General features: G+C 29.1%; 5 protein-coding genes across 5 annotated transcripts; 3 read left to right on the forward strand and 2 right to left on the reverse strand. All coding sequences in view use genetic code 12, as the record gives it.

Moving 5' to 3' along the window:
* Positions 1-969: 969 nt before the first annotated feature.
* ALT1 (alanine transaminase) lies at positions 970-2,481 on the forward strand (the record flags this gene model as incomplete). The annotated part of the gene is made up of 1 exon (XM_051763870.1): positions 970-2,481. The coding sequence occupies one exon, from the start codon at positions 970-972 to the stop codon at positions 2,479-2,481; it is 1,512 nt and encodes a 503-aa protein (XP_051619358.1).
* A 114-nt stretch (positions 2,482-2,595) lies between these two features.
* Positions 2,596-4,083, reverse strand: KGF54_003299 (succinate-semialdehyde dehydrogenase (NAD(P)(+)); the record flags this gene model as incomplete). The annotated part of the gene is made up of 1 exon (XM_051763871.1): positions 2,596-4,083. One exon carries the CDS (start codon positions 4,081-4,083, stop codon positions 2,596-2,598), a length of 1,488 nt encoding a protein of 495 aa, XP_051619359.1.
* Positions 4,084-10,494: 6,411 nt separating this feature from the next.
* KGF54_003300 (uncharacterized protein) lies at positions 10,495-11,079 on the forward strand (the record flags this gene model as incomplete). Its single annotated transcript, XM_051763874.1, has 1 exon — positions 10,495-11,079. The coding sequence occupies one exon, from the start codon at positions 10,495-10,497 to the stop codon at positions 11,077-11,079; it is 585 nt and encodes a 194-aa protein (XP_051619360.1).
* Positions 11,080-11,866: 787 nt separating this feature from the next.
* KRE9 (Kre9p) lies at positions 11,867-12,676 on the forward strand (the record flags this gene model as incomplete). Its single annotated transcript, XM_051763875.1, has 1 exon — positions 11,867-12,676. The coding sequence occupies one exon, from the start codon at positions 11,867-11,869 to the stop codon at positions 12,674-12,676; it is 810 nt and encodes a 269-aa protein (XP_051619361.1).
* Positions 12,677-15,327: 2,651 nt separating this feature from the next.
* On the reverse strand, positions 15,328-18,111 carry KGF54_003302 (M28 family metallopeptidase; the record flags this gene model as incomplete). The annotated part of the gene is made up of 1 exon (XM_051763876.1): positions 15,328-18,111. One exon carries the CDS (start codon positions 18,109-18,111, stop codon positions 15,328-15,330), a length of 2,784 nt encoding a protein of 927 aa, XP_051619362.1.
* Between the last annotated feature and the right edge of the window lie 269 nt (positions 18,112-18,380).

Genomic DNA, 18,380 nt, shown 5'->3' on the forward strand with positions numbered 1-18,380 from the left:
GAACAACTTGTGAGAAGAATACGTGATGTTTACTGTCGCCATTCGTCTTTTGGATCCAGTTAGTTGAAAGACTAATTTAGACCAATGTGTTTAAAGCAACAATGTTTTGATTTGTTAGAGTAAATCATTGACTCGACCAATAAATGTCAAATATTAATTATAAATTCACAAACGTTCGACACAATGTTGATCTATTTTAGAGTTTGACTACATCAAATGCCGTTTAACTTTGCATTTCAGATCGCTTACTTTAGTCCAAGTTGTTCAACTATTTATAGCACAAGACCATTAACTTTGTTCAGTTGTGTTGATATTAAAAGCTAAATTCCCCACAATATCGGTGATATAGCTCCGATAATAATTGAATTTCTGCACATAACTTAAAAAATTTCTATTAATGAAAAAGTTCCAAATATGAATTTAATGGGAAAAATTTTTCTAAAATTTGATGTTGTTATCAGTAGGTTCAATTATTCATAATTGATATTAGTTTATCATTAACTTGCTAATAGATTGTCGATCATATTACTAAATTCTTATTGTTCTTCAAAAGCTTATCAAAATTTCATTTGAAAAAAAAAAAAAAAAGATCTGACTCAAATTGTGACTCTTCAATTTACTCCAGATTTTTAATTCAAATTATAATAAATTTTTGATCAATTAAGTCTCAAATCAACTATTAAGACTTTAAAAAATAAAGTACAGGTTGTATTCACAAATATAATATATTATTATTAATCCAAAGTTGAAGATTCCAGCTTTAGATTGGAGTAAATAACTACAAAATTTATATCACTACCTAATTGATTATCATTATTATTTTTAATTCACATTCATTTTTTATAAAACTAAAATATAATATAAATATATATTCAACTGCAAACAATGTTAAATTTAAAAAATAATCAAAAATGTTTATCAATTTTAAAGCAAACTAATAAAAGTTTTCGAGTGCCATCATCAACAAGGATGTCAAATACTCTACTTTTAAATAAATATTCATATTCAACTTTCAAACCTGCAGAACCATTAACTATCCATGATATTAATCAACAAACTGTTGAAGCAAAATATGCAGTTAGAGGTAAAATACCTATTATTGCTGAAGGTTTACAAGAATTAATTAAAATGTCACCAACAAATCATGGGTTACCTTTTAATAAAATTATTAATGCAAATATTGGTAATCCTCAACAATTAGATCAAAAACCTTTAACTTGGTATAGACAAGTACTCTCTATTTTACAATATCCAGAACTTTTAAATGAACCAAATAATTTCCCTAATGATGTTAAAGAAAGAGCTAGAAATATTTTAAAAAATGTTGGATCAATTGGTGCTTATTCACATTCTCAAGGTGCTCCATATTTTAGACTGTCAGTTGCTGAATTTATTACAAAAAGAGATGGATTTCCATCAAATGCTCAAGATATTTTCTTGACATCAGGTGCTTCAACTGCTGTCTCATATTTATTGCAGCTTTTATCACAAGATGAAAATTCAGGATTCTTAATTCCTATTCCACAATATCCTTTATATACTGCATCGATTGCATTGAATGATTCAAAACCTGTTGGTTATTATTTAGATGAATCAAATAAATGGTCAACCAATCCTAATGAAATTCGTCAACTATTAAAAACTAAAGCTAAAGAAGGTATAAATATTAAAGCTTTGGTGGTTATAAATCCAGGTAATCCAACTGGTGGGGTATTAACACGTAAAGATATGGTTGAATTAATCTCAATTTGTGCAGAATATGGTATTGTATTAATTGCAGATGAAGTTTATCAAGAAAATGTTTTTGATGGTGCTTTCTTATCATTTAAAAAAGTATTATCAGAAATGAAAAAGGAATCACCAGAATTATATAAGGATGTTCAGTTAGCTTCATTACATTCTACATCAAAGGGGGTTACTGGTGAATGTGGTCAACGTGGTGGATATATGGAATTAGTTGGTTTTAAACCAGATGTTAGAGAAATCATATTTAAATTAGCTTCGATTAATTTATGTTCAGTAGTATCAGGTCAAGCAATGGTTGAATTAATGATAAATCCTCCAAAAAAGGGAGATGAATCTTATGATACTTACATTTCAGAAACAAATTCAATACATGATGATTTAAAAGAAAGAGCAGAACATCTTTATAATGCGTTCTTAGAAATGGAAGATGTTTTTGTTGACAAACCACAAGGAGCAATGTATATTTTCCCTAAACTTGATTTCAAACCTGAAATATATCATAAATTATTTTCAAGAGCTAAAAATTCAGGTTTACAAATTGATGACGTTTATTGTATTGAATTGTTAGAACATACTGGTATATGTTGTGTACCTGGGAATGGATTTGGTCAAAGACCGGGCACTTATCATTTGAGAACTACTTTTTTACCACCTGGTAAAGAATGGATTGTTAGATGGAAAGAATTCCATCATTCTTTTGTAAATAAGTATAAAGATATGACTTTATCTTTATAATTGAACTTTTTATTTTATTTATTCAATAGTTTGTGTTAATACAAAACAAGTTTATAGATTATTTGCTACGTTTTACTCTCTATACCAACTTTTACATATTCATAACACTCAAATTTATCTATACACATTTCCTAAATTAATTGATTTGACATAAGTATAATCATCAATACCATGAAGTGAACCTTCTCTACCAAACCCAGATTCTTTAACTCCACCAAATGGTAAACTACAATCTGTAAATACACCAGTGTTGACACTAACCATACCAGTCTCTAAATATTCAGACATGTACCAAATATTATTTAAAGATTCACTGAACACATAAGAAGCTAAACCGTAAGGAGTATCATTACAAATTTTCAAAATCTCATCACGATTTTCAAATTTTGCAATAGCTGCTAATGGACCAAATGTTTCTTCATGAAATACAAGTGAGTCGTAAGGTACGTCGTAAAGTGCTGATGGTGAATAAAAATTCTTACCTAATTCCGGTAATTTCCCACCTTTTACTAAGATTTTAGCACCTTTTTGCAAAGCATCTTGCATTTGACTTTCTACTTTGTCAATAGCTTTAGTGTTTATTAAACAACCATGAGTTACCCCTGATTCTAAACCATTACCAATTTTAAATCTAGCAATTTCTTCAGCAAATCTTGAACAAAATTTATCGTAAACACCTGATTGTACAAAGATTCTATTTGCACAAACACAAGTTTGACCTAAAGATCTAAATTTTGAAGCAATTGATTGAGTTACAGCAAGTTCTAAATCACAATCGTCAAATACTATAATTGGAGCATTCCCACCTAATTCCATTGATAATTTTTTTAATGATGATGAAGATTGTTGCATTAATAATTTCCCCACTGGAGTGGAACCAGTAAAACTTACTTTTTTAATATAATTACTTTCACAAATCTTTTTACCAACCATTGGAGTTGATTCAGTTGAAGCTAACACAACATTAAACACACCTGGTGGGAACCCGGCTTCTTTTGACAAATAAGCTAAAGCTAATGAACTTAATGGAGTTTGAGCATCTGGTTTTAAAATACATGTACACCCCACGGCCCAAGCTGGTGCTGCTTTTCTTGTTGACATTGCGTTAGGGAAATTGAAAGGACATAATAACCCCACAACACCTACTGGTTGTTTTAATGTTATTATTTTATTGTTTGGATTAGTTGGTTGGATTACTTCACCATAAGTTCTTTTACTTTCTTCTGCAAACCATTCAAAGTATGATGCCCCGTAATTGATCTCACCTTTTGCATCAGTTAAACATTTCCCATTTTCTAAAGTTAAAATGAGTGCTAAATCTTCAAGATTTTCATGAATGAGGTTATATAATTTTCGTAACATTTTGGATCTATCATGCGGGTGAGTTTTTCTAAATTTTTCAAATGCGTCGTAAGAAGATTTTATAGCTTCGTCTATTTCTTCAGCAGTTTGTTCTGGACATTCTGCTATGATTTGTTCTGTTGCTGGATTGACTACCTGAAAGGTTTTTGTTGATGGGGAAGTTATGAATTCATTGTTAATAAAGGGGTTTGTTTGCCATAAGTTTTTGTTTTTCAATTGCTCTGGTGGTGAATATGGCATTGTTGATGAGTGATGAACTTGTTCAGAATTGAATAGATTTTATCGTATTTTATTTTGAAAATTTATTGAATCAATCTTAGTCTTTATTTAAAACATCATCTTTTTAAATTAGCGGTAATTGACAAATTTAGAAATATTTAGCAATTCAAATCGCGCTTAAGAAGTTTGAGAATTGAGCGGTTTTTCATTTCTGAGTGTTGAAACAATTCTAAAATGTTAGTGATTAACTGAATTGATAGACGTGAGTTTGTAAATTGACAAGCTTTAAAACCTGTTCTTTGATGAGTTAACTAATTAGTTCTAATATCGCTTTTCAAAAAAAAATTTTGGTCATTTCCTTTCATCAGTTTATTATTGAATAGTTGTTATGGGGTAAATTTTATAGAATTGCAGAAAAGTGTAGTATTAAAAATATTGTAAACAAACATGTGTTACCTTTGATACTTTGATGAGCTTTTCGGCTTAAATCTGAAATTGGATTGATGTATATGTATATTTTGTAGATAATGCTATTTAGACTGCATAGTTAACTGCTATTACACGTGAACGGAGCTATAGACCCGGCTTTGTGTCATTTGGACCTTGAGATTGGCATTTGCAAAAATGGCCCATATCTCCTGCAACTTTTAAGCTAATCACGATTTAGCATGTTGATTGAGCTATTGAATTCAAGATCTAACATTTGGAGCTCATTTCAGACCTTTAGCTGCTCATTTGAGCGAGTTAGACGTTTTGCTTAATATCTCAACAACCATCACAGCTCCTTCATTAAAACCTAGTACATTAGAATGAAGGACATTGAGGGTATCTAAAACTGCAATAAAAAATAAAGCCTGAAAAAAAAATGAAATGTCTGGGCGCAAATTGGAAAACCCTCAAATTTTTTTGGTGGTAGATTTACAGACTCTCTAGCCATATTGTGAGCTCTGAGTACCATCGAGAACCAATAGGCAACATGTATGCATTACTAAAGCTCATATTTGTACTAAATTATGTAAGTTCTGAAGCTTTGCTAGTACATGTTAATCGTTTTTGCAACAATAATTTGATTGCAGCTGTAAACTCCCCCATTTGAGGCTTTTTTAGGGTACGTCAATTTTTATAAGAACTTGTGTTTCAGCTGGATGTTAAATGATGTAGCTCCAGCTGCTCAAGTGTGCTAATTTATCACATTTGTTCATGTCTATTTCTGCTCTAATATACTCATTCAATTGGACTCCAAATCAACAACAATTGCAATTTTTATCAAGACATATTAGCAATGATATTTAAACTTCAGTATTGGGTATTTGCTTATAATTAAGTGGAGTAATTGTGCTTGTCCGTTTGTACTCAATTTTGGTGTTATTGAAATCTTAATTGTTTACAATTGTAGTTTTTTGGGTGCAAAATAATTTTGAGTTATATGGTAGCATTTTTTGAAACAATTTTGTATTTTCTTGTCATAAAGTTTAAGCTGTGAAGCATAATGTGTGTATAGGGTAGTTTTGGCTTATTGTTCAATCTTGGTGACCTTTTTAATTTATCGACTGGCCTGTGTCTATTTTTTTTAGTTTTTTGTGCTATTTTAAGTCTTAACCATTGCATTAGACTTAATGTGATGTTATGAAATGAACTAATCAAAGCTGAATCAAAGTCAACTATCCATCTCTGCCAAGTAGCCTGCCCACTCACAGTCACATCTCTCAAGTACCAAAGCCAAAAAGGTTGTCAGTCAATTATCCAAAACATCAAATATCTCACTTTTCTTGACTCCAGTGTCGAATTTAAATAGTCCAGTCAGTTAGTTAAGTTCGTCTTCAAAGGTTGGCTTTCAGGTTTGATAAAATTGTTTATTTGTCCATTGGGTCCGGAAAACGTCTCAGGTAGTCAACTCAGGTAGTTCCCAGACTTGTGTCAGTGAAATATCTCACAAAAAAGTTCTCAAATGATAATGAAACTAGAAATCTGAAGTTAGTAGTTAAATAAATAAATAGTTCTACGTTTGTATGGATAAAAGTAGTGTTCGTATGAATAAAAGTAGAAGCTGGTGATCAAGTGGAGAAGAATAAGTAGTAAAAAGTAATTAAAAAATTATTGATTTGTATATATCTAAATAACAAAATCTTTGGTATGCTGCAAAATAGTAAAGGTAGTGTATTGAGGCACAAAACTCTACTATGGTGACTTTCAAGTGCCTATTTTGGGCTCATTTTGACCAGAAATAGCTTCGTTTAAGCTTATTTGCATTCTGGTATTATTCAAGTTACGAGGATGTCTGTCTTCTAATTTGATTTATACTTATACTTGAAAGATAATATTATAATTAGGCTACATAGTTAACTACTATTGCACGTGAGCGGAGCTATAGACCCGTCTTTGTGTCATTTTGACCTTGAAATTGGCATTTACCAAAATGGCCCATATCTCCTGACCCACAGCAACTAATCACGATTTAGCATGTTAATTGTACTAGTGAAATCAAGATCTAAACTCTTGGGCTACTTCCAAACCTGTAGCTGCTCATTTGAGCGAGTTGGACGTTTTGATTAATATTTCATCAACCAGCACAGCTCCTTCATTAAGACCTAGTGCATTGGAATGGGCAACATTGAAGGTATCTGAAAATGCAATATAAAATAAAACATGGAAAAAAAGTGAAATGTCTGGGCGCAAATTGGAAAACCCTCAAATTTTTTGGAGGTAAATTTACAGACTCTCTAGCCATATTGTGAACTCTGAGTACCATCAAGAACCAATAGGCAACATGTATGCATCATTAAAGCTCATATTTGTATCAAATTATGTAAGTGCTGAAGCGTTGCTCGTACATGTTATTCACTTTTGCAACAATTATTTGTTGACAGCTGTAAACTCCCCCATTTGAGGGTTTTTTAGGGTACGTCATAATTAAGGATGGATACCTAGAGGGATCCACCAAAAGTGAAATAGATTCTTGGTTTAGGAAAACCGTTGAAAACGTCCTTAAAATTGTAATAGACAGACAGTTTTTTTTTTGAAAGAAGCTCTCATCAAGGTTTTTGCAAACATGTGTCTAGAACTTGCTTTTTGTACTAGCTAACTCTCCCGAAAAGGTCTTTGTGCTTTTTACTAAATTCTGTCTCAGTAATATTGACGTTTTAGTAGTATGGAAGATGATTGCATTTTAAATTTGATATATTTTTGTTTTTCGTTTTCAAGGTACAAAATAATTTATAAATATCAAAAAAATATTGTAAAATTGGTAGCATATTCTGAAACAACAGACAGACATTTTTTTACTGTTGCAAATTTTAAAAAAAAATTTCTTGATGTACAATAATAATAAAATTACAAAATCGAGGCCTAAATAACTGGGGGATAAGTTCTGAGCTGATTTTGGAGCGTTGGGATTATGAGTAATTGTCTTGGCGTCTAATTGATCATCCTCCCAATAATTAAGTCTTTTCAACAATTCAATCATCTTTTAAGTTTTGAACAAACAATTTTACCAATACGGCTTAACCTCTTATTTTTCTTATATATTTCAGTGTTATTATAATTTAACGCTGTTCAACATTTAATGCTAGTGAAATAGAAAAGTTCTTATTGAGATATTCGCTTATTTTAAGAACATAAAATCTATAAGCTCTCTACTGGTAGATCAATTTTCAGCACCTGAAGCTTTTATTTTAATCATTTTCTCTAATGAACACAATCAATACCAACTCAATTCAAAAAATTTGCTGTGTTAATACCCTACTACTTATGTAATTCTGTTGCATATTATATTCAGTAAATTCTCATTATCTAAAGTATTTTGTATATCAAACCTTCAAAGCTACTGGCTCTATTTTATTCAGTTTACTACTTCTAATAACCAAGAAATGTTGTTGCACAAAACCTACTTAGGGTTTAGCAGATCTAAAATCCTATAATCCTATGCTAGATTTGGTTCCTTCGATGCAAGATCTTATTTTCTATAGATCTCTCCTGATCTTCAAAACAAAAATATTTGAATCTTGATCTCAGCTCTGAAACAACTGGGTCTCTACCCCCTAATGAAATTCATTAAGCCAAAATTGTTTTTCATAAAGTATAAGCGCAATTAAAGACAAACGATTCGTGATGATAAAAAAACCTAGAACATTAGAACTGAACTCTCCTTTACTAACTTACTTCGTTTAAACAATTTGTCTTAGAGTCTGTGAATTTCGTTCACGAATTATCTCAAATTCTTTTTATGCTTTATATGTTCATTAAATAAGAAATTTTAAATTGCAGAGTTTTACTGCTTACAGATGGTCATCTCCTAATATTAATAACTTCTTTTCACTTGTAAATTCCCTTCAATTGAGTTTACAGTTTTGATTCTATTAGCATCTTCTACTTAGATCAAATTAATTTTAATAAACATATAAAGTATTGAAAAAAAAAAAAATTTACACAAAGTTTAACTATTCTCTAATATTATGTGATAGTTATGGCTGTGAGTTATTATTACGAGATAATCTCATCAGGATGAATCATTTAAAGTCTTATGGTTTGGACGATTGCTCAAAAAAAACTTTTCAGATTTTTAAATGAGTCGATGTGTATAGATTTGGTGAAAAAATATATTTTAAAGATTTTGCAGCTAATTATTTCACTGAGCTGATATGTGCTACCTGACTAGAGCTCGTTGTAAACTTGGTCCTCGTTGTAAACTTGGTCAATCAAAACCAGATTTTTACGTCAATATTATGCAGAACTTCTCCCTCGAAAAAATACACCGCAAAAATAGATACTGTTAAGATAAAGTGTACAATTACTACTCTTATGTTGAAAAGATATAAATAGAATTTTGAACTATTTTTAGATGGATTAGATTACAAAGGTTAAATGAATCAGTACTGAAATAAAAACATGGCTTTTTGTTAATCATGTATATGAACATGGCTTAAATTTAAATTTGTTAATGTTTCACATAGACTTGACTTGATCTATTTTTGAAACTTTAGTCATTAACTCTCCCTGTCAAGTATACATAAATGACTACGCTGAATGCATGTGAAAATATTATATCGAAGTAGTTGTATTTATATTTTTAATCATTTTCAATCTTATTTGCACCAAATTGGCACTAAAATGATTCAAATATAAGATGGAGAATATAAGGTTGTTAATTATTGTAAAAATCCTATTTCAAATTTTCTTACATTTGCTTGAGCTAAGTGGTTTTTATCAGTTAAAAGTTCTATTTAATCTCAATAGACAAATTGGCGGGTTGTAGTTATTGAAAATATAGTTGTTAATAATCGCTTATAGTTTTATTTAACATTACTGTTGAAAAACTAAATGATTTACGATATTAAAATTCAAAAATCTTGCATAATAAGGATATAACCAATGTTACAAACCGGGGTCATTTACTTTATGGAATACTCGATCGAAACTTATGGAACTCCTCAAGCTATACTTGAACTGTATAAATCATATGCTATATATTCACATTAATGATTATATTCTTTTGTCCTTCAACTCTAATGCACTTTTGAAGTCTTTCAAAATTATTGTCACTCGGATTTTAGTTGATAAGCGAACATCTCACATAAGCTATTCTCTATGCATACTTTAATAATTAAATTTTAAAACGGGGTTATGTTACTTGCTTTAGTCCTCCATTATAACCGTCGTTTTTAAACGTTTTAAAGGAAAAAAAAGATATGTCGGCTAAAGTAAATATAACCTTTCTTAAATGTATATGAAAATTTCTTTCAAAATCCTTTAACTTTCTATCTTGTTCAAAAAGCAAGGACATAATTATATCAGTATATCATTGTTGCTATTTGTTGATGGCGTAAATTATAATTAATAGAAGGAAAACCCCATGAATTGTCTGCGTATCTTCGTATGAACCTAAATCCATTTTTTTATATCCGATATATTCGCATTCGATTATTAATATGAAACTTTTGTTTCAGATGAATTTTTTATAATACATTTCTATTATACTACTACATACAGATATATTGAATGACTCAATTAGAATAATAAATGTAAATGTAATTCAATCTAATCACCTTTTGTAATAATTGCCTTTTAACAATTAAATAACCAATTTCAATTGTATATTTTTTTAATTTCAAATCAATATTAGAACATTTTCCACACATAAATCATAAATATTTAAGCCCGTTTTATTTATAGTTAAAATAATTATAGTAATCATAAATGATTCAAATTTTAAAAATAGAAATACTAATCTTAAACATTTAATTTGATCTTGTGATATATATTCATTTGAATGTACAATTTAATTATTATTTTTATTTATATTAATATATGAAATTATATCCTTATTTTTACATATTCATAAATTAAGTTTATTATTACAATTATATTATTCAAAATTATTTTCAATATCTATTCAAATATTAAAGAATCAAATACAAAGTATTAATGTTATACAAAATGTTTTTGGTTAATTATTCTAAATCATTTGCAAATAAACTAATACCAAATGATATTATAAATATAACTAGTAATGATAATAAAATTAATAAATCATTAACTAATTTAATGCAAATACCAGCTTCATTTATTCCAAATCCAATGTCATCAAAAACTATATCAAGAAGAAGTACTGCATTATCACCAGGATCTTCACCAAAATCTTCACCAAATTCAAATGATAATGATAATGAACAATTTAAAAATAATCAAGATTATTTCAATAATATACTATCAGAAGATTCTGAAAATGATGAATTAATGAAAAATAATAATTCAAGTAATGAAGAAGTATCAAATAAAAGAATACCATCAATAAAGCGTAAAAAATCAAGTAAATCAAAATCCAATAAAAACTCTAAAAGGAATAGATCGGAATCTGTGAATCATGATATGGATATCAGCGTTGGCACTATACCCAATCAACAAGATATTAGTATGCAATTAAAAAACTTGTTTGGAGAAGGTTATACTTTAAATGCCTTGGAATGGATTTTAATTTCAATAATACTATATTTATTATATAAACTTTATTATGATGGTTAATTCAAGAATTAAAAAAATTAGATAGTAAGGGATAAGTCAACAATTGTATGTTTGAGACATATGTATTAATACAGGTTATTAATCTTTGTTGCAAATAAAATATAACTTTTATAAAATTAAATTTGTTATCACAAGCGGTTGCAAAAAACTTGGAAACGCGTCTGAATTCATTGACTGAAGGGTATACTGGCTCTATTATAAACCATAAACTGAACAATTGATTGCTTCAAAGTTAAGGAACAAGCCAAATTGACAGATGCAGTATATATATCAAATAATGATGTTAAATGTAAATATATAATGATTTTACGATGTAACATTCTACATAATTGAATTCATCTCCATTGAGATCTAGATTTTAAATTTCAAAAGAGTTATAAAAGATCTGAAGATTTATAGATTCAAATCAATGATTCATTTAGATCTAATAATACTTTTCTTATACCTCTTAACTTATTGATGTCAAATTTGTTACAAAAGAAAAATAATAATAACCTCATACACATACATAGTTCCTTATATAATAATTCAAAATTTTGACATAATAAAATAAATTTCTTTCGAAGAAGAAGAAAAAAAATATAAAAATATTAAATAGCAAAAATATTATTTACTATTATTATTAACATAGCCAATATATACAATATTACTTTTAATAAGTTACTACAAACAAAGACTATTATCATATACAATCAATCGTTTATTACTTCATAGATCAATACATTATACAAATCACTTCATCGTAAACATAAATAGATACATGTCAAATTAATAAATTTAAGATATTATGAGGTTTAATTTTTTAATATTAACATTATTATCAATAATACCATCTACGTTTGCAGCAGTTGATATTACATCTCCAGAACAAGGTGATCAATTTTCAGGCACATCAGGTTCAGCAAGTGTTCAAGTTCAATGGAAAGATGATGGTTCATCAGATGATGCATTATCATTAGATAATGTAGAATTTTATACTTTAACTTTATGTACTGGATTATCAGGTACTATACAACCAACAAAATTAGTATTGAAAGAACAACAATTTCCATCCAAAACAGCAACATTAAGTGTTCCACAAACTGATTATGCAAATGGTTATTATTTTGTTCAAATTTATACAAGTTTTAAAAATGGAGCAACAACAATTCAATATACTCCAAGATTTAGATTAACAGGAATGTCTGGAACTGCAGGTACTTATATTGTAACAGTAACTGGTGATTCACCACAAGGTCAAACAAGTGGTTATGATCCTGCAACAAATACTGATTTTTCATCAAGTTTTACTGTTCCATATACTTTACAAACAGGTAAAACAAGATTTGCTCCAATGCAAATGCAACCTGGTTCAACAGTAACTGCAACTACTTGGACAAGAAGATTTCCAACAAGTGCTGTAACTTATTATACAACAAAACAAAAATCTCCAGTTGTAATGTCAACTATTACACCAGGTTGGAGTTATACTGCAAGTTCTGAAGTTAATTGGGCTTCTGTTGCTCCTTATCCTACAAATTGGTATGCTGCAAGTGAAAGAAAAGTAAGTCATGCTTCTATTACTGCTACAAAAAAGAAAAAAAGATGGTTAGATTAATAAATTTTTGGAAGGTTCTTTGGGTGAAATTTTTTATCATTAATTATTATAGTTTATAGTGATTTTAATTTAAGTTAATTAATGTAAAGTATAATATAAGTTTAAAATTACTAGCTGTTTACTCTTTTGTGTTTAATCCTCAAACATACAGATCTGAAGAACTTAGATTTGAAACAAGATCTTGATTATTGTTTTAGATCTTGATCTCGGTGGAAAGTATTTGTAAAATCTTATGATATGATTTAAGTATGATTAACCAATTGCGCTTTTGATGGAGAATTATATTTATTTGAAACTCCACTTAATTTTTAAAAACTCCAGTCTTATACATATTCCAAATTATCATCATTTCATTACAATTGAACGTTCATCTTGTTTGTTGAAGAAAATTGATAAAATTAATTAATTGTTTAAGGTTTTTAATTGGAGAAAATCGAGACTGAAACTTTAAATTTACATATAAATTCATCAATCACAACTATTTTATAATTTGCAAAACATCTATTAATGAACTCAGTTATAGAAATTGATGGAAAGTAGACAAAACAATGTGTATGAATAAACCAAAAGGGATCAACAACGATGTTTTGCAAAATATTTTATCTAATAAGTTCAATTCAAAATCAACTGATACTTTAATTCAGAATCAAATGAATAATGATTATATATATAATGAAAAGTCATCACACAATATAGATATAGAAAAGCAAGAAAACTACCTGATAAATAGAACTAATAGGTATCAAAGATATGGAGTTTTAATTAATTCGATGATACAGATATTGGGAGTGTTTAGTATCATTATATACGTTTATTTTAATCATTTTCAAACTTAATGAAATGACTTTTTGGAAAAAACAACGCAATGAATTACTTTTTGGGAATAACTTAAAGTCGACAAATTGGTCAATCATGAAAGCTTTCTGAATGGTCTAATGAAAAAATGTATAAATATGTAAAGAATCTACAGTTCTACGAATCAAATTAAACTTACTCCCTTAGATCTAAAATCAACGACCTAATTTTATTCAACTTACCATATTCATTTTGTACGGTATTAGATCAAGTACCTAACACCTATGTTTTTTCAAGCATTTGCCAAATCAAGAAATTAGCCTGCGTGGCGAAATGGTTATCGCTTTTGACTTCTAATCAAAGGATTCCGGGTTCGAATCCCGGCGTGGGTTTTCTTAAAGAATCATCGTGTTAGCAGCTTTAGCTCACCTGGGAGAGCGTCAGACTGAAGATCTGGAGGTACTGTGTTCGAGCCACAGAAGCTGCATCGACCAATCTTTTTAGATTTTTTTTGACTTTTGGCAATCATAAAATGAGATTACTTTGAGGGTGAATCAGATACCTGGTTTATAATTCTGAGAATGGAGTCACCTACGTACTCATTCAGTTGAGAGGGAAATTTTTTAAATGTTCAAAGATCAAACACGTAGGGATTGTTCATTCTAGGAATCGAATTCATTGCCGACTATTTTTAATGAGTTGACTAAACCCGCATCGTCTACAAGTCGGCCACACTCTAAAACTTAAAAATCAATTACTCAGAGTCGAACCCGCGCGTAGGGACCTTGAGGGTCATTTGATGGTAGCGTGACGAGTAGGCCACAAAAATCTGTATATTTGGAAGTTTTTGGAGTTGAATCCGCGAGTAAAAAAAGTTATTAGGTAGCGTGACCACTAGGCCATACAATAGGCAAAAAATGCATTTAGCGTGCTTCGAACCAGTGTTTAATTAGACAAGAACAGCAAAGTATACTATCCACTAAGCCACAAACGTTAAGTTTTCCGTTGCAAACTAGAGTCGAACTCGCAAGTATAAAGATAAACGGTAGCGTGACAACTACGCCACACACTTCAAATTTTTAGTCATTTAAATGAATCGAACCAGCGTGGATTAAACAGAATAGTGAGAAAATTACTTGCCACTGAGCCACAAGATTTGTTAAAATTTTTTGGCCGAGTGGTCACTGAGGCTCTCAAGAACAAATATACCTGGTTCGGATCCAGATAGAGCATTAAGTTGAATGCTGCATACCAAAAAATGGCCATTAGCATATCAAAATAAGATAATTAGCGTATCAAAAAATGGCCATTAGCATATCAAAGTAAGAAAATTAGCATATCATAAAAGTGCCTTCACTAGCCACAAATCTCGTATCTCAACAGATTTAAACTTCGTATCTAAGATACATGGTTGTGAAAAATTTCATGTTTAGATTTTGTTACTGAAATTTTTTGCATTATATTGGTACCAAATTGAGGAGATTTTGAAATATGAGAATCAATTAATTTCACAGTTAGAAAGTTGGAGCAAGAGCTGTTTCATAATATATTGATTGAATAGTTCCACAAGGCTTATTTAATAAATAAGTACAATCTATTTTAACAGTCTATTTAAATTAATGATCCTCATCAATATACAATAATATAGATGAATAATCAGAGAATAAAATAGGATGTTACACAATCAAAAAACAAACTCATATCGAAATATTGTGTCAAAGCTTTTTCTCGAAAAAAAGACCTTAAAAGTGAGCGAGGAGTCACTATCGGATTTATCTTTTAATAAATATTCAAAAGTAAATTGAACAGAGATTTAAAAACTTTCTATGATTAAATTATTAATTATTAATATACACTTAACTACTTTTAACTTTCACTTTTTTAGAAACTAAAACTAATCCTCTATCTCTGTTTGCTATACTAATATGATTTGGAGTATAATGAAGTAATTCGTCATAAGCTGGAATAGCTGATTTTACTTCACCTTCATAAGAAACTGGTGATAAATCAGCCCAAAAACAATCGACTTTAATATCCAAGACATTTGTTTCATCATCAATACTTGGAATCCAATATAAACCCAAATCATAATTTGAATCATAATTTAATTTGTTGAGGTATAATTTATTGATTCCATGGACATCTTTATAATAGTAATTTTTGTCTTCTGAAAATCCATCTGGTAATTTTTTGAATGGTGGGATTTCTTTTGAACTGTTCTTTAAGATTATTGCTTTTACTTCAGTTCCTGAAAATTCAATATTACACTGTCTGTTTTTAGGTGCTATTATTTTGATTTCATCAAAATTTATTCCAAATGCTTTTGATTTAGTTGTGTTTTTTACAATTACATCTAAATAATCTTGTGATGATCTTGTAGGTTTGATATTTGGATGCAAATTGGTTTCATATGTACATACTTCATTCCCATCAACTAGTTTAGAACAGCTGATCTTGAAATTTGATTGTTGTACTGATGGTAAACTTTTTAATGTTTCTTTAACATGTCCTTGTCTACCGTAAACATTAACATAAGTTTGATTTTTGTCTAATACTTGAGTAAATCTTAATTTCATTGGGTTTTCTTCATTAAATGGTTCCTTGATTGAAATTATGAATGATCCAATTAGGGAGGTAATTAGTACTAAAAATATTATAATTCTGTTAAATTTTTGAATAAATGGAATCATTGGAACTATCAACGCAATAGCAACAGCTTGTAAAATAAAATAAACTGTTTCTTCTCCTGATAATGATTCTTGAATAGTTTTATTAACTCCTTCAATTAGTAACCATCCAGAATTATATATAATAAAAAATGATAATGGAACAGTAAGTAAATATTGTAAGGACCAATCATAACTATAGCTTTGAAAAACTTGCTTAATTTGAGATGAGGTATCTTGTTCATCCAGATCTTCATTCTCATCAGAAGAATATCTTTCTTCCAAATTCCCATTTAGTAACGGTTCATCTTCACCTTCTTCAGTCAGTTCAATTTTTTTCCTCAGGGAAAGAGCCCATGCTAACAATCCCAAGAAAGATGTTATAGTCTCTAAGAAAAATAAAACTGTTAATCCTATTTCACCAGTGTGATCTTTACTTTTGTCTGAAACAAACCCATTCACAACACTGAACACCAACAATAACCAATAAATAAATGACACTTCGATTATGCAAATCAATTTGAAGTCATTATAATTTCCATATGTATTGTAACTTGATAAATTTGAAAAAAAGTAAAAAATCAAAATCAGGAATGACGATATAGTCAGAACTAAAAGGTATGGACTTGATGATGGTAGTAAAGGATTTATTGACTTGAATATCTGATTTGTAATAAATGATACAATTAATGCAGTTACAAATAATGAAACAGGAACAAATAAAAATGATCCAGCAGTTAATTCTAAGTTTCTGTACTTTAAAGCGGTAAAAATTAAAATACCATTCACTATTGGAAATAATAATAATAATATTATGTTGATTGTGAATAATCTTGAACTTGGTAATGAAAAAAAACTATTAAAAGATGAAAAATATATAGCAGATTCTGAATCTCCTGAATCATCAATATTTTCATTTGATATAAATTTCGTAAAATCAATTGAATTTGAAAGCATATGCCATAATGATTTAATTTGAACATTTTTAATATTATCCAAACTTGTATGATAAATATCTCTTGGTTTGAAAAATGCTAAATCTAAACCTCTAAGACCAGCTTCATGATAAATTTTATAATCAGTCTCACTATGAATGTATCCATTATTAAAACCTTGTTGAAAAATTGAAGTTGCATATGGATATCTTACTTGATTAAAATATTTAACAATTCCATAATCTGTACCTCTAAATAAAATTGCTTTACCACCAGCTCCAGTTCCTTCGAGGTTCAAAAAATATTTTACATCATTAAACCATGGATGCTCTACAAATGCAGCTGCTCCATAAAGACCAAATTCTTCATCGTTATTAAAGTTAAATACTATAGTTCTTTCTGGTTGTTTCTGACTTGAAATGTATCTCAACACTCCTAATAAACTTGCTATACCCATTCCATCATCAGTAACACCAAAGCTTGTAGGTACAGAGTCATAATGGGCACTTAAAAGATATCCTGGAAGCAGTGGATTTTTACCTTTGACTTTCACCAATATATTGTTACTCTCAAAATAAAACACCTCTTTGGATTCAAAATACGTATGATTCAAAAATTTTGTAGTATTTGCATCAATTGTTACGTAATTTATTCCTTTGGTAACTCTTTGAACTTCTGACTTTATATAATCATGAACTTCATCATTTGCAATTGATGCATATGGATGTTCATTTTTCGATATAATTTCCAAATCTAACCAAGATTTATCAAGTAAATCCTTTTCAAATATATTATCAGGTAAATTAATACTATAATCTAATGAATTTTCATAATATGATAAACTTATTGCAATTACTGCTGTTAAAATGACAAATAATGATAATGAAGTTTTCCTATATCCAAATACTTCTCTGAAAAATTTGACAATGAAATTAGGTTCTTTATGGTTGTGGTTTGATTTCGTATTATGATTACTTTGATTATGACTACTATTATTCACACTATTTCGCAACAGATTGGATTCTCCTGTATCAGTCATTTTGTATTCTATTCAATTCTATATTTGAGAAGCAACGTTCTTTGTTCAATTGAATGATATATATTTCAATGGTAAAATTTATTGCTCGCTGAGTGTAGTGGAATTGTAAAAATTGGTATTAACTTCTTAATGCTATCTTGTATATCTACTTATGTTATAATTGTAATATGATTAATTATTAATTAATTATTTGAATTTGGTTAAAATGAAAACATTACAATGCTACCAAATTTTGGCTAATTTTTAAAACAAGATTGCTTCCATGTGCT

The sequence above is a fragment of the Candida jiufengensis genome (genome assembly GCF_024610255.1).
Source record: "Candida jiufengensis strain CBS 10846 chromosome Unknown scaffold2, whole genome shotgun sequence".
Classification (NCBI taxonomy): Eukaryota; Fungi; Ascomycota; class Pichiomycetes; order Serinales; family Debaryomycetaceae; genus Lodderomyces; species Lodderomyces jiufengensis.